The sequence below is a fragment of the Ictidomys tridecemlineatus genome, unplaced genomic scaffold, assembly GCF_052094955.1.
Source record: "Ictidomys tridecemlineatus isolate mIctTri1 unplaced genomic scaffold, mIctTri1.hap1 Scaffold_100, whole genome shotgun sequence".
Taxonomy (NCBI): Eukaryota; Metazoa; Chordata; class Mammalia; order Rodentia; family Sciuridae; genus Ictidomys; species Ictidomys tridecemlineatus.
In genome coordinates this window covers 535,864-559,909 of record NW_027520970.1, presented here as the reverse complement: position 1 = coordinate 559,909, position 24,046 = coordinate 535,864, and the positions used below count along the sequence as shown (strand labels likewise).

The window sequence follows — 24,046 nt, the reverse complement described above, 5'->3', positions numbered from 1 at the left end:
AGGAAATAAAAAAAGAGGCAGCACTTCCATACTCATTCTATGAGGCCAATATCACCCTGATTCCAAAACCAGGCAAAGACACATCAAAAAACCCGAAAACTTAAGACCAGTACCTCTAATGAACATAAATGCAAAAATTCTCAATAAAATTCTGGCAAATTGAATATAAAAACATATCAAAAAGATTGTGCACCATGATCAAGTGGGATTCATCCTAGGGATGCAAGGTTGGTTCAACACATGAAAATCAATAGATGTAATTCATCACATTAATAGACTTAAAGATAAGAATCATATAATCATCTCAACAGACATAGAAAAAAGCATCTGACAAAATGTAGCACCCCTTCATGTTCAAAAAACTAGAAAAATTAGGGATAATAGGAACATATATCAACATCATAAAGGCTACCTATGCTAATTCCCAGGCCAATTTCATTCTAAATGGAGAAAAATTGAAGGTAAAAACTGGAACAAGATAAGGATGCCCTCTTTCACCACTTCTATGTAGCATAGTTCTTGAAACACTGACCAGAGCAATTAGACAGATGAAAGAAATTAAAGGGATACACAGAGGCAAAAAACCCCCCTCAATTTGGCACTATTTGCTGATGATATGATTCTATACCTAGAAGACCCTAAAAGTTCTACCAGAAAATTTCTAGAACTAGTAAATAAATTCAGCAAAGTAGCAGGATATAAGATCAACATCCATAAATCAAAGGCATTTTTGTCTATCAGTGACAAATCCTCAGAAAGGGATAAAAGAAAAACTATCCCATTTACAATAGCCAAAAAAAAAAAAATACTGGGGAATCAACTTAAAATAGGTGATGGATCTATATAATGAAAATTACAGAGCCCTAAAGAAAGAAATAAAAGAAGTCCTTAGAAGGGAAAGAAGATCTATCCCTAGCTCTTGAATAGGCAAAATTAATATTATCAAAATGACCATACTTCCAAAAGTACTATATAGATTTAATGCAATTTTGATCAAAATCCCAATGACATTCCTCATAGAAATAGAAAAATCAGTCATGAAATTCATCTGGAAAAATAAGAGACCCAGAATAGCTAAAGCAATCCCCAGCAAGAAGGGTGAAGCAGGGGGCATCACTATACCAGACCTTAAACTATACTACAGAGGAATAGTAACAAAAAAGCATGGTATTGGCACCAAAACAGACTGGTAGAGCAATGGTACAGAATACAGGACACAAAGACTAACCCACATAATTACAATGATCTTATATTAGATAAAGTCACCAAAAAACATGCATTGGAGAAAAGAGCCTCTTCAACAAATGGTCCTGGGAAAACTGGAAATCGATACGCAACAAAATAAAATTAAACCCCTATTTCTCACCATGCACAAAACTCAACTCAAAATGGATCAAGGACCTAGGAATGCAACCAGAGACCTTGTGTCTAACAGAAGAAAAAGTAGGCCCTAATCTCCATCACGTGGGATTAGGCCTCAACTTCCTTAATAAGACTCCTTTGATGCAAGAATTAAAATCAAGGATTAATAAATGGGATGGACTCCAACTAAAAAGTTTCTTCTCAGCAAAAGAAACAATCTCTGAAGTGAAAAGAGAGCCTACATCCTGGGAGCAAATTTTTACCACTCACACATCAGATAGAGCACTAATCTCTAGGGTATATAAAGAACTCAAAAAGCTAAACACCAAAAAAAAAAAAAAAAAAACAAATAACCCAATCAATAAATGGGTGAAGGACATGAACAGACATTTCTCACAAGATGATATACAACCAATCGATATAAAATTATATTAAAAACTGTTCATCATCTCTAGCAATTAGAGAAATGCAAATCAAAACCACTATAAGATTTCATTTCACTTCAGTCAGAATGGTAGCTATTAAAGACAAACAACAATAAATGTTGGCAAGAATGTGGGCACAAAGGCACACTCATACATTGATGGGGGGACTGCAAATTGGTCTAGCCAATATGGAAAGCAGTATGGAGATTCCTTGGAAAACAGGGAATAGAACCACCATTTGACCCAGCTATCCCCCTCCTTGGTATATGCCCAAAGGAATTAAAAACAGCATACTACAGGGACACAGTCACATCAATGTTTACAGCAGCACAATTCACACTAGCTAAACTGTGGAACCAACCTAGATGCCCTTCAGTAGATGAATGGATTTAAAAAATGTGGCATATATACACAATGGAATATTGCTTGCAGTAAAAGAGAATAAAATCATGGTATTTGCAGGTAAATGAATGGAGTTGGAGAAGATAATGCTAAATGAAGTTAGCTAATCCCCCCTAAAACAAATGCTGAATGTTTTCTCTGATATAAGGAGGCTGATTCATAGTGGGGTAGGGAGGTGGATCATGGGAGGAATAGACAAACTTTAGATAGGGCAGAGGGGTGGGAGGGTAAAGGAGAGGGCATGGGGTTAGAAATGTTGGTGGAATGTGATAGATATTATTGTCCAAAGTACATGATGAAGACACAACATGGTATGAATATACTTTATAGAGATATGAAAAATTGTGCTCTATATGTATAATAAGAACTGTAATGCATTCTATTGTCATTTAAAATAAAAAATTAATTAAAAAAATGGTTTATCATAACATCATTTTAAACAGTCCATGCTTCTCCGTGTTATCTGAAGGATTTAAAATATTCTGACAGAAAAATGAGAAATTATACCCCAAATGATTCAAATGTATGAATTGCCAAGATCATTGTAATGTCATGTGTAGCTAATAAAAAATAATATTCTGACATACGCATACACATAAACACATCTTGCCACGTGTACATTTGTGTATGTGAACATAAATAAAATGTTGATATACCTTTAACTGTGAGAATTATAAAAAATAATAAAATGGGCTGGGAATGTAGCTTTACCTTTCTCCCCTCTGCCCCACCCCCTCCTCATTGTACTGGGGACTGAACCCAGGGGCACTGTGCCACTGAACTACATCCCTACCCACTTTCTAAAATTTTATTTTGAGACAGGGTCTCATTAAGTTGCCCAGCCTGGCCTCAAATTTGTGATTCTCCTGCCTCAGCCTCCTGAGTAGCTGTGTTATAGACAGGGCCACCATACCTGGCTGCAGAGATTTTTAAAGCATGATGGTTCTACTATCAATGCTTTTCAAAATTTACTGAGCATCTCTTATATAAGGTTCACTTTAGACACTTAGTCTAGCAAACCAAGGTCCATCTCTACATTTTATACTGGAGACTAAAACAGGTCTGTATCTTGCCTAGGCAAGGACTTTTTTAAACACAAGCATCCTGTCTTTGACTGGGAGGCCATGTTCTTTCCTCTACACCTCACCAGCCTCCTGCTTTTCACTGAAGAATGCTTAGTAACTAGTGTAGGTTGGGATGCTAGAAGGAACTAGATTAGAATTTAGTGCTGGGTTACTGCAAGTCTTTTTTTCCCTAGCACAATCTAAAGAATTAGAAAACCATTACAAAGAACTAACATTCTGATTAGCAAGTAAGGTGACTAATAGAGGAAAATAAGTGTAAAAAAAATCATCATCAAATTAGTGACCAAGGCTAATTACCAATTTTGTCAATCTGAATGACGGATAAAAAAATGCCTTGTAGAAAACAAAATATTATATTAGAATAATTTACTTTTCCTTTGTTTTTCAAACACAAGAGAAAACATTTTTTTTTTAATTTCCTGGTTGTTGTTTGCCATATTTCATGGCTTAGAAATGATAACCCTCTCTTAAGGATTGTTTGAAAATGATTTTCTGGGCATCAAAATTATTTCTTCAGAAAAAGTGAATCTATAATGTGGAAGAAAATGTTCTCTCAAGACAGTTTAAGGACATGGAGTGCTTTTTAAAAATTATTATGTCATTATAAGCTCTCTCTTTTAGAAAAGCACTTTTAGAAGTTCAAGATTCCTTCTGTGAGTCCAAGCTATAGAATTATTATAGAACTGCCAACCTTGTCTTCACTGTCTAAATGACCAGCCATCTCAGTGAAGGAGACTCATGTTTGCACCTTCTTTTCCTAAAGACAACATAACAGCTATTCCATTGTTAAATAATAAGTAGGATGAACAGAAGTTCCATATACAGAGTTTTCTGTCTAGATTGATGAAGCAGAAAAAACAAACTCAAACTACATTTTGCTGAGACCTTCATAAAAGTGTGAAAACATTTGGTTTCTCTAGGTTTTAGAGAAAACACATTGCGAATGCCACAAGGATGTATAACAAAACATAAAACTGCAAATATTAACTTTCTCGTTCCTTGAAATATAATTTAAACTTGGTGACTAGGACAAGAAAATGTCACATTCCTTTCTCTTGCTAAGGAAATTGCATATTTCCTTGCAAAAATAAAGAATATGCCGCCTTCAAAAGAGTCCATGTGACAGCTTTAAAGTTGTTTTGTTTCAGGTTAAAGGTTTCTATAAATTTTCATGATTGTTGGAAAAGAAAAAGAAACAAAGAAGACAAAGCAAAACATTAACCTTAGGCACACAAGTTTTGGGTTTCACCAATGTTAAAAAACATTTCGAGTTATATAATTTTTCAAATTGATCCTAAAAAGGACAAACTTACAAATTGTGTTTGTTTCCCTCCATGACCTGCAATGCTCCACCCAGAAAGTTAATCTTCTGTCCTTACCAGAATTTGTAAAGCAAAGGGATGTGCATTTTATGAAGTAGAAAATGGAGCTGCGGCATAGTTAGCTAGCCGTGAATGAGTGCTGCATGCTTGGTTTATTGCCTAAGGGTGTCATAAGCCTTGGTCAAGAACATTAATTTCACTCGAGAGGCGAGTAATTCCAAAGGAGAGTCTTTACTAAACACAGATTCATCAAATTTCCAGAATTTCACTAAAATAAAATGAAGGGAAATTTTACTAGTAATAGCAAACAGTAATGTAAGGGCTTCATGTCTATTCCTTACATTGACATTATTGGGAAGGAACTGCTACTGTCTCTCTCTTCCAGAAGAGAAACTGAGGCCAGAAACTTTAAGGACTTAGTCAAATTCACATCACCTCTAAGTAGCACAATCATGCTTTTAGCCACTTTGCAGGTTCTGATAGAGAAGCCAAGATGGAGAAAAGATGGAAAGGATTATGAGGCATCTTAGTCTCTCTGCAAAGGCTGGCCTCCTTATACTTTCAGAGTTTGGTCCAGGGCACATGGATTTAAAATATTCTGGAAATACAAGCAGATGAGTCACAGGATTTCTAAAGCCCAGTCTCAGATCTCTGAGGGGGACAGGAAAGTCCCTAACTCTGCATCCTGCCTTCTGGTAGACGAGCCCAGCCATGGGCTTTGTCAGCTCTCACAGTGGCTTTCCTGGTCTCTGTAGAGGTTCCAGATTGCAGAGCCAGTCAGGACTGCTGGGGAGCACAGAATATCAGACTTATCCATGGGATAACGCTAGATGCTCTGTCCACCAGTAAATATGTGGAAGGAATAAATACACTGAGGCATGGAAATATGGGTATGTGGAGTTGTGAAGTTCTGGTTTTACTTTATTATTCTCCCTCACTATTAACAGTACCACAAAAGTGTTAATATGAGAATGGCAAGTGTATTTAACCCTAATTCTGTTCAACAATTAAAAAAGCTTGCTTCTGGATTCAGAAGGTTTTATAGGTTCCCTCTGTAAAAATAACTTTTGTTAACCCAGAAACAGTACCTAGTTTAACCATGACTAGAATAAACTAGAGCATATTTTGTTCTTCAAGAAAAATGTTAAATTTGGCATTTCCCTAAGCCATTTATATTTATGAAAAAGATATAGCTGTATCATACATATAACTGATCAAACTGGCATTCAAAATACTTACAATGGAAATTTTTCAGTTTATAACTAGTGCATTTTTTAAAATGACACAGATTTGATCATTTGTACCATACTTTCCCATACTTCAGAAGTATATGTAGTCCTTTTATAAGCCCAAAAACTTATTGTTAACTCATTCACTAGAATAATTTTGTGATTTGAATGCTCTCAAACTTATAAAAGAAATTATATATTCAAGGGAACTCACCTTTTGTCCATTCATTCCTGGGATTCCAGGTGCGCCAATGGAACCCTAAGAAGATTCATGATTAAATTAAGTTTTATAATCACACAATATTTCAATTCTAAATTTATATTGTGTTAGTTATGTCAGTCATAACTTTACCTTGGTAAAACAGCACAGAACTTATGTGCAAAAAATTATAAGATTATGTTTTTTTCAGATTGTATTTACTGTATGAAAATATATAACATAGGTAGTCTTCAAGCTTTCTCAAAAACTCAAGTTAAAATTTAAACTTGTTTCCAAATATCCACTTAACCCTAATATGATTTTAAAGAATTTCATGTCATAAATTGAGATCCATATCCATCAGAAAGTTATATGGCTTTAAATTTTGTTGTTAAGAAATAAATAGCCTTTGTTCCATCTGGAAAAAGCATTACACTAGCAGTAATTCTTGAATTTCAAGAGTGTAAATAACACAAAAATATATTAAAATAACAACTGTTTGTTCTACTCCTAAATAAAGGACCCATGTTGTAAACTCAAGATTTTTGTATTTGGAGTATTTTCCCGTTGAACTCAGGTAGTATGTTTATGCCACCCAAATTTTGAGTGGACTCAAAAAATATCATAAATGTTATACACTGATCAGGAAAAAAATAACTTCTGCACAAAACATTTTAAGATGTGTGTGCATGCAAGTGCACACATTCATACTTGGGTGAGTATGGATGGTTGGGCATAGATGGGGTGCACTGAGAGTAGGAAAGCTAATTTGACTCAAGAAAATCTAAGTCATTTAAGTGGACACAGAAGCATTAGCAAACAGTGATGTCATTTCCCTCACTTACACCTCCCTTTTAGGCTCTGGAGAAATCATTTTAAAATACAATGTGCTTATTCTTTGTCTAGAACTAGAAAACAAATTTTCTTCTTTGTAGATGTATATTAAATTTCTTTAATAATAATGGGAATTTTTTTTAATAGTAATGACCCACCAAAACCTGTTCTAAAAATCAGCCTACCCTTTCCCCCTCAGAAAAGTTATTATATGCAAAACAAATTAAGATGGTAAATTCCTTGGTTCATTCAATGATTATATGGGGTGGGTCATTAAAGTACTTCCAGAAGGCTGAAGCAGTAATTTTATCCTGGTTGAATGTGGATTAGGGTAGCTTTACAATTTCACACCATGCTTAATAGAGACATTATTGAGAGAGACAAAGTGTTCCTATACTCAAGTTGTCTCACCACTCATTGGCTTTTACTTGGTTTGTAGGATTATGTTTCAACAGATGCCACATGCACAGTGCTTGAGGGATAAAAAGTCTCTATCTTTGATGGATTCCAAAGATAAAGAATAATCACTTTTCCACCTGTTATAATAAAATGGTTTTCTTTAGTTTTCTGCAGGTTAACTATCCCTTTTTCCCCTCTGCAGGAGGGGAGGTTAGTGGGGAATGGGAGACTTCCTTCTATTTTGTTTGCAAAGAGCCTTCTTCCTGCTAGTGACATATTTACCTCTGTGGTACTGGTGTAATTTTAGAAACCCTAGGTTCTCCCCCAGGAGAATGTAATGGTCAATTTGGATGACTGTGGATGACACTGAAATGACAATCAGGAAGTCACTTTTTCAGTTACCCTGGCAAAGGAGGATACTTAGTGGACCCCTGAAATGCAGCAACAAACACATTTTTCATCCTGGGCAGTTCTGTGGCTCTTTGGCTATTACATATTAGAGCAAGACCATGCATTCAATTCTCAGTGTCATTCGATCTTTTGCATTTTAAATTTTGTCACATTGTTTAAACAGTATTTGAATTAAAAATTTAATAACTGACACTTTCAGCAGACAGCTTAACAACGGTCTGCTATGGATTTTCAGAATTTTCTACAATGGAGTTGATTAGAAATCTAATGCTACTCTGTATGAATTATTTTTAGAAAACAGAATGTACAAACCAGACTGCTTCAGCATGGCTTTACAGTAGCTAATTCTGTCCATGTCTCTTGCAGGCCATTAGGCAATGGGAATATAATTACTTCCACAGCATTGTTGTATACTCTACTTTTTGTCCTGTAGGCCCCAGAGGACCCTGAAAAAGAAATATAATTTAATCAACATAACACTATAGCCATTCAAGCTTAGATGACTAATTAAATCTGTCCTATTCAGTAGGTTCTCTTTGCTCTACTGAAATACAGTGATGCTCAAGGAAAATTTTCAGTTGGAAGTACAGATGGGTATTTTTTCCCATTTTATTCTTTTTTGAAGAACATTCAGCATATGCAATAGGGCTCTGATTGTTTCTCCAGGGAAAGAAAAAAAAGAACATTTGCTGTTCCAGTGACTCTGTTTCTTCAAATACTTGCAGATCTATCATATCAATCTCATTTAGAGGGCTGCAGGTATTGTTGCTAGAAGCTGTTACAATGCAATGCATTTCCCCAACTAATGGACATTATGTGAATTCTGCATCTGCAAAACTTCAGTAAGCAGATTTGCAAAGGAAATAATTAAATAGCTTACAAAGAAACATATGTTGTTCTATTCTTTCTCAGAGGAAATGTGGTCAGTTGACCTGCACAAAAACTTGTTTACAAACTAGGGGAGGCCAAGGTCAACTGTGGTACGCAGTTTGTACCTGAAAAGTGAAAAAAAGATGCTGCCAACTGTTGCTTAGTCTATAATGGGAGTTGGGGGATAAAATGTTTAGTGAGATGAATGAGAACATTTACACAGAAAATGTAAATGTGACAGTTTTGAGATTTAGCAGTTTAAAAATCACAAAGTCAGTGTTGGGATTCTGTTGGCTTTATTTAGAGCAAGGCATGGCTTTGGGAGAGTGGAAAGGAACACAAGGAGATATAGCTACATTTCTGACTTTTTGTGTCTATTTTAAAATTAAAATATTAAATACTTCCAGTCCTTTCAAAAATATATTTACTTTTTTGTATGGTTTAGTGAATTTATAGACATTATCATTTAATGTAAAAGCTCTTTTGCTCAATACACTTTAATTAATGGCAATCTTATTTTCAATGTGTGACATTTCCATTAATTAGGATCTTATATTCATACTCAGTTACATTAAATAAAACACTAGGGTGGTCATTAGAGGAAGAACTAGTCATGCATCATTATTTAAAATTAAAAATACACAATGTTCAGGAACATTAGTGAAACTGTTCCTCATGGATCTTTTGTAATCCTACAAATAAGACTAATAATTTCCTCCTATAATCAGCTTTAGGTTATTGAAAGTTCACCATTTACTACCATTTTTATATATTCCTATTGATATCCTCAACCAACCCACCAAAATTTTAATGAGCTTGCCATCTACATACCCGTGGTCACTCTCCCTACCCATTCTAATTCTTCCATTTAAAATTCTCTGTTTCAGGTTTGCAAAGAAAATAAGAGAATTCAGGTGTAAATTTCCTTGACATCATGTCACTCATCAACCCCAACCCACATGGACCCTTCTCCGGTATCAGAGAAAGAAGATTCCCGCCTCCCATGCAAGGCCAATTCATTTGGTAGGCTCTGGAATACATCCTTGGCCTCTGTCCTCAGGGATCTGTTTCCATCAATTACCCCTACATCCGTATCAGAGCCTCCCCTTCTCCACCAGTTCCTTCTCCTTATAACATAAACATGTTTAATCATTTCCTCACTTGGGTAAATTGTTTGCAAAATAAATGTTAATGCTGAGTAAAAGACAGAGTTTAGAGGTTGTGGTGATAGGAGATCTGAGAATGAAGACAAGCTGTGGGTCTTATCATTGTCTAGGATTCTATTTTCTCAAGTGTCTCTAGAGCATTTCACGTCTTAAAATGTTGATGTTAGAAAGGAAATCATATAACAAGGAGCACATTAATGCAATGTTTAGACTGAGAATGTGTAGGTTCAATTCACAAAAGATTTCTTTCCCATTGTAAACCTAACTTTGCCACTTGAAAAAATATTATTCCCTAAAACTCGATATTTCATTACATGGATATATAACCCTGGAACGGACTATTTAAAATGAAAATAAGAGCAAATTTTACATCAAATATTTTAACTAGAGGCCAGCATATCTGGTATTTTCTATTTTGGTTTATGCTTATGGTCACATCAAATCAGAGATTTAGAAAAACTGATCATAGCTCTGAAATCCATAAAATTATATTAGTTCTATATTTTAATGCAATATTTATGGATAATTGTAAAAAAAGCATAATTGTTCCATTCACTTTTAGGAAACTAGTGTTATTTTTGGTAAACTAGGAAAATAAAAACAGTTTTTAATATTTAACATTAATTTTGAATTGTGAATACATATCTTATAGTCATAATTGTGCTGCCAAGAATACATTCTCAGCTATCAAAACTGTGTATACAGTTTTGAACTCACTAGTAGAAAAAATCCTATCAAGCCAAGGAGAATATAATCCATTTCCAAGAGGAAACTGGGAATAGAGTTGGATGTAAGGCAAAGATATACATTTGTAAGTATACACACAAACATACACACCCCAGTTATTTTAATGAGCAAGATTTTACATGCATTTTTAGTATCCTTGCATGAATACTACTACTATGGACCTCTAATGTTGTGATAATTAAATTTAAACTTACAAAATAAGATTTCCCTGCTTAACATTTATTTTGAAATTAGAGTATGTTGCCAGTTGGTTAAGATGTCTACGTTTGATTAGTCTTGTGGCTTCTGGTACAAATAAAGCAATGGACAAATACCATAGAGTCATTCATTAATTGACCTAATCTTTCTGAACTTATTTATATTTCAGCCTGAACAATAGCTGAATGAAGTCATCAATTCATTATTTACTAATGAAACTAATGCTTCTTATTATTCTTAAAATTAAAATTTTAGTGGTTTAAGATTTCTAAAATAAGTCCATTATTATTATTCCCATAATTCAACAAGTTTGGACATAGGATTTCTGAATTGCTTGCAGCCATCTGATATAGCAGCTTTGCAACCTTCCCTAAAATGAGCCAGAAAAATCAAAATAATTACATTAATGCTGGCAATCAAAGTTTATTGACTGTCCCTTGAGGTGGAAAACCAAAAAGCTGATTACAAAAGTTGCCAGCTTATTTAATGATACCACTGCCTCCTCCCCATTCTTGTCAAAACAGCTTTTGAAGGCATTTTCAAATAAAGTCACCTCTCTTGTGTTCCAATTCAGTAGCTTATCTATTCCCTCTTAAATAGTAGCTAGTACACATCATCTCACCTTCCACATCCAGATCTCAAAGGGAGAACCCAACAGGCCCTCTTCCCCTGCCAAGCCAATACCAAAGGCAATATTCTCAGGCAGGGTCTTCGTAATCATTTCTGTTCCCTTCTGGAAGATTCTGCCTCGTTGAATATTCTTCTAAGCCAGTAGAAGTCTCCTCAAGGTAGCAATCTGCATTTATTAGAAGGCTGCTAATGAAAATTGCAGCACCTGGTTTCTTTCACTTTCCAACAATTCTTGAGGGCACACCCATTTCATAGAAGAGGCCACAAATGCAAATATTCTGTGTACTGTTTATCTTTGTATCTTTCACAGGACTTGGCTATACCCATAGTAAATAATAGCTATTAAATAAAAGACTCCTTCAATTGAGTGAATTATTCTGAAGTAAGTAGTAAACTAATTTTTGTTATTTAAGCTGAATCAAATTGAGCTGAGCTAAGTAAATCTATCCCTCTCCATGCCTGGTCAACACCATTTTTTTCTTCTTCTCCCCCTCTTATTCTTCCTCTTTGTGTTTATTAAGAACATTTTCAAAACAATGAGAGACAAGTATAATGAACCTCCAAGCATCCACCCACCCAAGTTCAACAATGATCATATTTGCTTCATTTATTCTTTCCTTTTTTCTTTGTTGCATTGCTTTTAAAAAGCAAGGCCAAGACATCATGCCATCTCATCTCTACTTTCTTAGTCATTAAGCTAAACTGAAGAGTTAGCATAGGAGGTCTCAGGCTGCTATCCTTAGAAGAGTCTGTTTGCAAAGTTGACTCTTGAATGGCAACTGGGTGCTTGAAATGTAGGAGGGCTCCCACATTCCCAGAACTGGTAAGAGTGACTCTCTGGGCCTAAACTATTTGTTCAAATAGTGTGGTTTGTGCTAAATACTTAACTTACTTCTGGGAGACTGGAATTTTGGAACATACTAGGTAGCACCCAACCAAAATGTTGGTTGAGTTTTCCCATTAGGCCACAATTCACATGTGTTGTAACAACTCAGTGCTAAAGAAACTGGGTGAATACTATGTAATTCCACTGGGAAAATACTCCTGGAACTTTGTACCTGGTTTCCTCAGAATTTCACCCCAATACACAGTTTCCATTTGCTCCTTTTCATTTAGTCACAATAAATTGTGCCATAGTACAACTATATGCTGAGTTCTGTGAGTACTTCTTGCATATAAAAGAGCCTTAAACCTTGGGGATTATCTTGGGTCTCTAAGCCATATTCCTACCCATTTTTCCCCCTTTTCTTTTTTTTTTTTTTTTTTTTTGGTGGTGGTGGTACTGGAGATTAAACGCAAGACTTTGCATACGTCAAACAAGTACATTACCACTGAGCCATATCCTCAGCTTCTACCATTCTTTTATACACACACACATATGTGTGTGTATATATATATTTAGTTATAGAATATAAATATATATATATATATATATATATATTAGTTGTAGATGGACACAATACCTTTATTTTATTTATTTATTTCTATGTGGTGCTGAAGATCAAACCCAGTGCCTCATATGTGCGAGGCAAGTGCTTTGCCACTGAGCCACAATCCCAGCCCATTACCAGTCTTTAAATCTATGTTACTTTCACTTTTTTATGGAAATATCATTGACCCTGGGGAGATGCCATACTACAAAAGGCTCCTATCACCCGCTCTCATAGCACCCTGAACTTCTTCATATCATGCATCAAAAAGTTCCAAAGTTATGTTTATAATCCATCTCTCTTTCCTGAGAATCTAAGCTAGCTGAGACAGGAATGGCATCTGTTTGGATTACCATGCACTCCTGGCAATGAGCACTGAAGACATGAATTTTAAAAATATCCAAGAAAATCATACCCCTCCTTCTGTTATTTAAGAGGTACAGTTTATATAGTTTCCCTTGCATTTTACTCATTCATTCGCCAAATACTACATGCTTACTGTGTAATCCTTACTATGTCCCAGTTTGGTTGAATATCTACTTTAATGACATCATTTTATAATTAGCAATGACATGTCAATGTTTCATTTTCCAGAAAACAAGGCAGGAAACTGCATGGGGACTTTCCTTTGGACATTGGTGACTAATAGATCTATTGAAACTCATTGTGGGACCCTCTTTCCACATTACTATCTTCAGTAATTTCTCCTGCAAGTACAGACTCTTGAGATGACTTTTATTTGCCCTCTAGAGCTTCTTAACCACTGTTTTGGGTCACAGAAAAGTATAAAGACAATTGTAAGTAAGAAAATTGCATCGATGTGACTCTTCCGCTGAATTTTAGAGGCTAAAATGTAAAATAAATTATGCTAAACACATTCAATTATTGAAACACCATATGACAACAGATAGAACAAACATATATTCCTTTAAAGAAAAGAAGTGAGCTGTCCATATGCTGTAATGGATATGTCTATATATACACAGACTGTCATGTGCATTTAATTTGTATACAGAAATGGGTCAAGTAGACTATTTTTTCATGGTGGATGAAAATAAAATGTGATGGAATATACTGGAATGGGAACTAGCAAAATTTTTAAAGGTTATAAGCTTGAGTATCCTATTATCCAGTAAATTCACTCCGAGGTATACATTAATATCCAAGAAAAACTTGAGCATGTGTGTCAAAGTCCACCAGTGAAAGGTCACCAGAAACACTGGCAGAGCAAATAAAGTGACTGTGTTTACTGTAGCAAAAGAGAAGGCACTCCAGAAGAACCTTGTTTCAGTAAGAACGAATTACCCATACTTCCTTCTCAGATGTACATTCTCTTCCCCACTTACCATTTTCAGCTATGACACAGTAGGTGCCAGTTGTGTTTATCCAGAAGCTACAATAAACATGACTTTTTATTAAACGCAAATTTCACCATGAAGTAGAATCAACTATTGACTTTGTGCAACCTCCCATCAACAGAACCATGAATATGTCGAGCAAGGCACAGGATTTATTATCTATGCACCTTTCAGAGGGTTTCCTGAAACACAACTAGTTTCCATAATTGGTAACCAAATAAAACCACAGGCAGTTGGGAGAAGAACACAGGTCTTTTTAGGAAACCGTAAATTAATGGAAGATATCTAACTAATGCCTAGTGCTCTACCCAAAAGGGCATTTTGTTTCTTGCTCTTTAATTATGGCAGTCCTTACCACCTGCTCACACTATGAATATGGCTTCACCTCTAACAGTAAAGGCTAGAACACCTGGCACAGTCCTCACATGCTGTCCTTTCCCATATCATTAGCTCCTTTAGAAGCAACTTTATATTCAATGACATTTGGATTTGAGAATGTTCTTACAGAACAACACTGTAAGGCCCAAGTTTGCTGCAGCAACCAGGCCTACAAGAACCTAAGGAATGAATGCTTTTCAGCAAATGAGAACACAAAGTCAGATGAAGATTATTTGTAAAAAGCCCTATAAACTATGTCAAGGAGGAGAATCACACTGCCAGACACCATAAAACAATGTATAATTAAAGTCTAGCAGTCCATTAGACAACCCAGGGACAAGTCATTCTCAGTAGTTGCAATGCAGGCTGCATGATTTACAAGTTGATGGGGAGGAGTCCCATGACACTAGACTGAGATCTAGTATTGATGCTACAATACTTTTTTTGGCCCAAGGACAATTGCCCAGTATTATTATCATTAAAATGGGGGTTGGGTTCATGTAAGTTCCCCTAACAAATTCTTAATTTCTCTCTGGCTTTGGCCCAATCCCAAGTTGTGGTTTAAAGTAATAAATAATTCAAAAATAATTGTGTCTCGGGTTGGGGGTGTAACTCAGTGGTATAACATTTGTCTAATTTGCATAAGGCTCTGGGTTACATCCCCAGCACCACAAAAAAAGAGTAATACCTATATAAAAATAGCTCCGGAGTAGAAGTACTGGGTTCAATTCTCAGCACCATGTATAAATAAGTGAATAAAATAAAGGTCCATCAACAACTAAAAAATATTTTTAAAAGAAATAATAATTGTGTCTCTTCTCAAGTGATCTGAGGTAATGCTTTTTGAGATCAATAAGACTAACATTTTTTATGTGGTCTTTATGGGGTTTTTGATCCACTGAGGGAACACTGAAGAAGGTAGCCTGCTTGACTGACAAAGAACAGGAGGAATATGTTACACTTGCATTTGAGGAGATCTATAGAGAAGTAAAATTATAAAAAAAGTTTTCTTCCCTGGAGAGACAAAGTACCCACTACAGGGCACACAATATGACCAGAAGATATTTGTGTCTCTCTTTTGTTCTTATTCACTTGATGTTTTCACTTCCCCTTTTCCATTAAAATAATCCCATCAGAGGAAGGGTTTCTGGAAAGCATGGAGCATTTATCAATGTCCCTGAAAGTATTTCAAGTTATTCCCCCAAGCTTTTTTCCTCCCAAGCTCTTGAAATCATGTGCAAAATGTGATGTCTAGGTGCATGTGCTCACTTCTGTGAGAAGTTCTGGAGAACATTGATGCAAGTTTAAATGGGCATTTAACATCACAGAATATAGGAAGAAATAAGATAAAATGCATCCGCCACAACTACTGCATATTTTATTCCTAAATCACATTCAATAGTTTATCCTACTCACCAGGACTTTTATTCCCATAAAACAATGTCCAGACTTTAAGTATGCTAATGAGCTGGGCACAGTGGCACAAGCTCAAAATCCCAGCCACTCAGGAGGCTGAGACAGGAAGACTGAAAGCTAGAGGCCAGCTTTGGCAACTTATCTAGAACCTGTCTTGGAGATGTATCTCAGTGATAGAGTACCTGGGTATTCTAACCCCCAAGTACCACCCCCCCAAAAGAATAAATAATGATTCACTCAAAGAATTTGAGAAAACTGCACATTCCTTTCCTCACCTCCACCCTTTTCCAAGATTCAGATTTCAAGGGTAGACCCCAATCTGTACCTTTTCCCAGTGCCTCATATGATTCTTAGGCAGACAATCATAGACCCAAGTTTGAGAAATGTGCCATGATCCAGCATCAAGCGGGAATCTCCACATGAATTCATGAATTAAACAAATTAAACAAAGAAGTGTACTCAGTTCCTTGTAAGGCTAGAACTGTGAACATTTGACTTAGATTACTTTGTAAGTCACATGGAAACTAGTTCTTTTATTTTATTTATTTATATGTACAATTTTTTTTCACGGTAATCACTGTTACTTGTCAATTCCTGCAGCATATTAATATAGCTGTTACTATAGACTCACATTGCCTTTTACTGTGCAATAAAACACAAGAAATAGTGGAAGAAATAAGTATGTTTTTAAATAATAGAGGAAAGGAAAATAATTGTAGTCACGTTCTCTCATTATTTGCGTAGCCTGACTACCATGGGGAACAGTGAAATGACTTTTTAAAATTTACTCTATGGCTTTAAATTGGGTTAACTCAGCAAAAACAGACATAAAACAAGTGGCTATAGAGATGTGAAGGATGAGATTTTTCTCTACGTTTCTCTTTTGCCTTTTATTTTCCCCATGGTCTTTAATGCTTTTCTCTTTGGAATGGATGAAGTTATAAAGTTGCCTTACATAAAAGCTTTGCTTGAAAGATTGGTAATCGTGCACTTCGATACTGAATTGTCCAGTCTATTCAATCTAAAACAGGCTTTCTTCTTTTGTTCAGCCAGGATTATCTCCTTCACCGAATGTAACAGAAATATCTGGGTATAAAACTGAAAAATTGTTCATAAATATTATGGAAGGCTTTTTGAGCTGTTGACTATTAGAGGCCTGATTTAGCAAACAGTAAACCTGCTTTTGCTAGGCTGGGGATTATTTTACCTTTTTCTTTTAAATAAATCACTCATAGTTTTTTTAAAAAAAAGGATACAGATTTCATAGCACTTTTACCCATGATTAGAACAGAAGGAACAAGTTTCTATTTTTAAGAGACAGTTTTAATACATTTTACTATATTTGGAATAGGGAAAAAAAACATCAGCACTTGCTTTCTCCTGTAGGTAACTTACTTATCTTGCCATTTTTTATGTAAAGTCTTTGTGCTAAACTAGCCAATGAAATGCATTATTCCATCAGAGTTTTCCAGCAGAAACAAAACAAGACAGCATGCATGAGAAGTTGGACACATTTACACTAATTCAAATAAATAAATAAATAAATATCTAGCTGGAGGGTTAATAACACAACTCAATCAAAACCAGTGACATTTTTTATCAAACATTTGTGAAATTACAGTTTTGAACTCTTGATCTCCTACAAATTGAATTAAAAGGTACTGTTCTAAATCTGTCTCCACATTACAATATGGCACTGATACAGAAAACAGGGCGCCTGCACTGAACACACTCAGTTTACAATGGAAAAAGGTCTAGAGGTGATTCTCACCTTCTCTTTAACAGTTGGAAAGTTTTTTAACACATGGCTCCTGAGTGGGAGTGCCAATTAAAGAGTTATAGTACCTGTCAACACGGGTTTAACATTTCAACAAAGCAAATCATCAATTAAAACTCATCAGCAACAGTCATCCTGTTAATTGACCAAATGATTATTCTTCTCCTACTTAGAGTCTAATGGACACACTCAAGAAAATTTTTTTCCTCCTTGCAAACCAATCAGAAGCTGTGCCAAACCTCATATTGGCACAACTACTTTGGTTTTCAGGTCCACTGAAAAGGCGTGTCCCTTTGTTCTCAGAGGAGCCCCTAAGTGGATGCCCAGTTGTACTCTTTTGCTTTCTGACAACCTTTTCTCAAAGATTATTTTTTCGGCTTTCTGCCCTAAGCAAAAATAAGCTAGTCACTGGACATAATTGTAGGAATATATGTAGGAATATAATTGTCCAGCAGTCTATTCTACTGTACACTTATTTGTCATGTCCATCATCTAAATTACGGGCTACATGAAATCAAATTCAACTATCTCTAAGCTACAAAAATATATGACTAATGTTCCTATAGGAAAAAAAATGTGCTTCAATGAAAAACTATGCCTTGTCTGTAGAGGAGACCATCTCCTGGTTATGAGGTTATCAGATCCAGATTCTATGAGGGCTGTTTTGACTGTGTAAATTATAGATAACTGATAGTAATGTGAGATGTTTATGTTTATAGACAAGAAAATTCTGTCCTATTGGAGATTCACTTCACACTCCACACCCCCAGAAACTAGCTTGCCTTCATTTGTAACATTATTTTCCATATTCCTTATCTATAGACATATATTTTCTTTGAATTCTCTTTATACTGGTTTTAATATTTGCTGGTTCTCTCACAATCAGTTGATATAATAAACATAGTTTCGTCAGTGTGAAAGTGATGATGTTACCTTTTTTATTTCTTGTGATTACCCCTTAATATGTGTGTAGATCTTAGACTAACAATCCAAATTAGAGTATTAAGCTGTAGAACTATACTCCCCTCCTCTCACAACCTCTGCACCTATCTTTCCCCAGCCTAGAATGTTCTCTCCTCCCACTTCAGCTACTGAGCCTACTGAATTCCTAATCTGCCTTCTGTTTTGGGATCAATCATAAATTCCATAAAAAGCTCTCCCGGACAGTTCCCTCCTCTCCACCAACAGGTTCAAAACTCCCGGTTACAAATTCTCACTACACCATAAACCACTCTCCTTTGTAGCACTTGACACACCACTGACATTTACTTATCTGAGTTTTCTAAATACTGTCTATTTTCCTTACCAGAATAAATGTTCCCTCATGACACAGACCATATCTGGTTGTGCATTTCATTGTACCCCTAGCCACAATGAGGTCAGATGCTAGAACAGAGAAGCCTTAAATAATACTTGCTATCATGAGGAGAAGGACATGCTCTCCCCTAATATGGCACCTTAGCATTCAAGGAAACAGCAGAAGCTGGAAACTCTTTCTCATCTTCTCCCTGAAGCCACACATAAGAGAATTCTCAGAACTTCTTCCTCTAAAATAAGTAATAAGACCTAATTCAAGATGTACCCTCCCTAAGCCTGGTAAAAAGGAAAATTCTTATCTCAGAAGATACAGAGAACAGGGCTTGCTAAAGTCCCACCAGTTTAGTACTACTAGATCATATTCCCTTTACCTGATCATGCTTCTGCACATCTATCTACTCTCCATCAAACTTAGCATAAAAACACACAGGCACCCATGTTTGGAGGCACATGCCTGTAATCCCAGCAACTCAGGAGGCTGAAGTAGAAGGATCTCAAGTTCAAAGCCAGCCTCAGCAATTTATTGAGACCCTTTGTATTTTGAGATAATGTCTCATTAAGATGCCAAGACTGGCCTCAAACTTGCCAGCCTCCTGATTCAGCCTCCTGAGTCCCTGGAATTACAGGCATGGGCCACCATGCCCAGCACATCAAACACATTTTTTAAATGGTACAGGCACAGGGACTGGGGTTGTGTCTCATCAGGGGAGTGCTCACCTAGCACATGTGAGGGCTTGGGTTTGATCCTCAACACTACATAAAAATAAATAAATAAAGGTATTGTGTCCAACTACAATTAAAAAATAATTTTAAAAAAATGGTACAGGCACACACCTATAATCCCAGCAGCTCAGGAGCCTTAGGCAGGAGGACTGTGAGTTTAAAGCCAGTCTCAGCAAATTAGTGAAGCCCTAAGTAACTCTGTCTCTAATAAAATATTTTTTAAAAAAAAAAGGACTGGGGATATGGCTCAGCAGTTAAGCGCCCTTAGATTCAATCCCTGGTACAAAAAAAAAAAAAAAAAAAAAAAAAAAAAAAACAGTGTGTATACTATTTTTCTTGTTAATCTATCTTTTTTTGATAGGGACCATAGCCATGAACCTCATCAAAGGGAAGAAACATGGTTTCTTTTACTCTATCTTCGCACACATCAGTGGGCTCTAAATACATCTGCCACAAAAGAAAAGAAAAGATCTTGAACAAAGTTGACCAAAGAGAAGGAAAAGGAGAAACTATTTTAGTGTTAAGTATTAGTGATTTGGAAGATCATGGTGATCACCTATTAAAGGGTCTAATCATATTCCTTCAGATTTTAGAAAGGGCATAGATCAAAATGGAAACTTTCTGAAATTCTTCTCTCTTCCTCCAAAGCATTCTAAAATACAAGAGAATCTGGAATTCCTAGATATTTTGATCCAGAACAAAGGCAAAATACAAAAGGAACCAATTGAGCCCTGTATGGAACCGAAGCAGCATGGTATAGAGGAATGTTCTCAAATATACTGTGGGTCCCAGACCAGCAGTATCACTTGGAATTCTCAGGCCTCTCTCCCTGAAACTCTGGAGGAGGGCCCTGTTACCTAGGTACTAACAGGTCCCAAGGTGAATCTGGTAAAGAACAACCAGCATAGAACAAAGAGAGTTGCAAAGTCACCCAGACTCTGCAATACATAGTCGTGAGACCCTGAACATGTGACTTAAACTTGCTAAGCCTAAGAGTTTACTCATCAGGAAAATAGGAATAATAATAACAGGACAAGTGCTAAGAAATTTTTTAAGGAATGTATCTATGTTGTTAAAAATTCAACAAAGAATGGCCACTAATAAACTAATAGCTGCTACTGTATCTATCATTTTATCATTATCACCACTACCATCATCATCACCATTTTGTCCAAACTCTTAAAACCTGGAAACCCAAGGATGGAGTGCAGTCCTGGTACTATTAACAGAACTAGCATGCAGTTCTTAGGAATAGGACAGGAAGGATTCAAAATCATGGGTCATTATTGGTATTCAGATGATTCCACCACGTTTTGGTCAGTGATTTCTAATAAAGCATATTAATTTAGATGAGTACTCTGCTTAAGAGATTACACGACCACTTAGCACATACTATTTGATCCTCACAAACAACCTGAGAGAAGTTTATTCAGACAAGTTAGAGGAGTTACCTAAAGTTTTACTCCCAGACTTTCTGATCATGTGAAGATCAAGAACTTAAACTCAAGCATTTTGATTTCAAATGCAATGCTTTTCATTCTACCCTTCTCTGTCTGTGCCGTGTTTACACTTATATTACTTTCCCACCGAAAAAGACACTCACTGAATGCATTTGTATCGTAAAAGAAGCCTGCTATTATGCGGAGTGCTTCCTGGACCCAGGTATATGGTTCTTTTGATTGTCTTTACTTATAAATCTCACATTTAAAGGAGCAGGCCATGCTAGGGGTGCAACTCTGTTGTAGAGTGCATTCATATCATGTGTGCAGTCCTGGGATCAATTCCCAGTACCACTAAAAAATAACAATGAGTAAATAATCAGATAAATAAATAATCAGGCCATGTTTTTGAACTCTCTATTAGCAATAATTTTCCCTCCCACTGCTGTATCTCTGTTTGGTTTTTAATCCAGACACTTAACTCATGATGATCGAATCTGTTTGACACCAACCCTTTTGAAAACCAATTTTCCAAAATCCGCTCTTTTCTGCTTCTACAATATGGCCACTTTCATAAATGTTATCCATTCATTCTGGCACCAAGAATTCATAAAGCACTTACTACTTGCTAGATGCTATGTGAGGCATCGAATAAAATACATGTGGTGTTTTCCACGCTGAAGGACTGGAGTCATCAGACAATGATAAACAAAATACAAACAAATAAAAGGAAATAGTTGCCATTGTAGAGCATCAAAAGGTAAAATGGCAAAGAAGTGGTGGCCTATCACTCTGTGGAGCCACTCCAGATGTGGTAGTAAGATTCTACCTCTTTCTCTTCAGCAAAAATTCCTGAAAGAAAACCTTGAGACACAAAGTCTGATGTGAATATCCAATACATGGAAATATCACTTGACCGTGGGTAAGTTAGGAGTTGATTATCTGCACTAATATGTGGATTCAATACAGAGTTTTTCTTGCACATTCTAAATACAAATATGTTTTATATTCCTATTCTATTAAATATAATGTATATTAAAGTTAAATATATAAGTTGGGTGCCACTTACAAAAATTCAATTCATAACAAAATATTGCTGCTACCACCCAAATCTGCTATACAGAAATTTAAAGAAATAAGGTACCAGCAGATCTAAAGGAACAGAAAGGAAAAATAAAACAGTTACTCGGTGCTTTTTAGTGTGGAGCTACTATATTAGCATAATTTGTTTAGTTCACAAAACAACTCCATATTTAGATATTGCCCACGTTTTACAACAAAGAAAACCGAGCTTCAGTAAGTTAAACTTGTTTGCCCAAGATCTCTCAGTTGGAAATTGACAGACCACAACATAAAAATCTCATCTATATCCAATCTATATTCAATCTCATCTATATCCAATTATGATGCTAACTGTTGCTTCACAGAATTCTGTGAAGCAACAGTTAGCATCATAATTGATGGGCCAAATTTGGACAGCTGCCATTTTGTAAAGCCACATACTAAGAATGATGGCTATACTTTTAAAGGTTCAGAAAAATTCAGAAGAGGAATATTGTTTTATGACATGTGAAAGTTATATAATTTCAATATCCATAGATTAAATGTCCTTGGGACATAGCCACATTTACCTATTGTCAATAGCTGCTTTCTCTTTCCAAGGCAGAGTTAAGCAACTGTCAAAGAATCCATAGGGTCCCAAAGCCTAAAATATTTATCTTCTTGTTCTTTTCAGAAAGTTTGCTAAGCCCTGACATTGAGAAAACAATCTACAGAAATAAAAGTAAAGAACACTCTTAGAAATATTACTTCAAGTATGGGGGGTGGGGAGAAACTCAGGCAAAGAATTCCTGTAAAATGCCCAAGAATTTAATCAATGGAATTTGCCTGAGGCACTACTTTCCTTCTTTCACCTGGATGTTTCATTTTTCTGGCCTAATCTTTTAAGGAGGAAGACCTAAGTCAATTCTGTAACAGGAATTTATCATGTTCCAACTTGAGCAACGCTGTGTTCTAACTGGTATTCTCAGAATGGAAGCAACCCAATGTCTCCCTCCACCCCTCCTGCATTCATGGACTTTCAACTTGGTTCCAGAATAATAGGGATTTAGTTCTATGCTTGACTTCAGACTGGGTCTGTTGATTTCCAACTATACTGTTCTCTCTAAACCAGAAGGTTCAAATGAGTATGCTTAATTATGAAAATGAATTCTTGTAAAGAGCCTGATCTGAAAGGATAGCTGACTCACACCATGAGGTTCAAGTTTTCCAGTACAGGGAAAAAACACACTTTTTTCTTTCCAGTCTTCTGGCAGTAAGGTTGAAGGTTAGAGGCTGTATGCTATAAAATATCTCTAGTCTTTCTAGTGTTTTATGGCAATACATAGTATGTTGATAGCTATGTCTTTTCAATTATTGGGTTATTTTGTAGTTTCAAAGGTGATAATTACAAGCCAATAAGTCAGAGTATACCTTTCACCTTGTAAGAAAAAAATATGCATCTCATTTCAATGGAGTCTGTACAAGTTACACATCAGCATAGCACACCCTTCCCAGCAGGATGATTTTAGCCCCGATCACTGTGGTTGAGCTATTTTGCACTACCTGTGAGTTGTAGGTCACTGATAGAAACACCTACTTCTGTCCTGATGGGTGGTAATTTTAATTGACTTATTTCCCACTGTGGAAACACCAGTTTAATCTCAATTTGCAACTCATCTCAACATTCTTTTACTCCACATAAATTTATGCTGCTTGACTTTTCCTTTGAGCCAGTTATACCATCTGCTTAGTTCTTTCAAGTCATACAACTAAAATAAAATCTTCAGCATATGTTCATTTTTATGAACACCTTTATGAGTCATGACTTCACCTCTTTCTACAAATTATCTTTTAATGACCTAAAAGTTTGGTAAGAATCCAGATTTAT

The 24,046-nt window shown here is 35.9% G+C and overlaps 1 protein-coding gene across 1 annotated transcript in view; it reads right to left on the bottom strand.

The window, feature by feature from the left end:
- Positions 1–24,046, bottom strand: part of LOC144372393 (uncharacterized) — a 156,398-nt gene that overhangs the window by 52,473 nt on the left and 79,879 nt on the right. Inside the window, exon 3 of the mRNA XM_078035787.1 lies at positions 6,040–6,084. Coding sequence (XP_077891913.1) covers positions 6,040–6,054 — 15 coding nt within the window. The 5' untranslated portion in view covers positions 6,055–6,084. The remainder of the gene's footprint in view (positions 1–6,039; positions 6,085–24,046) is intronic.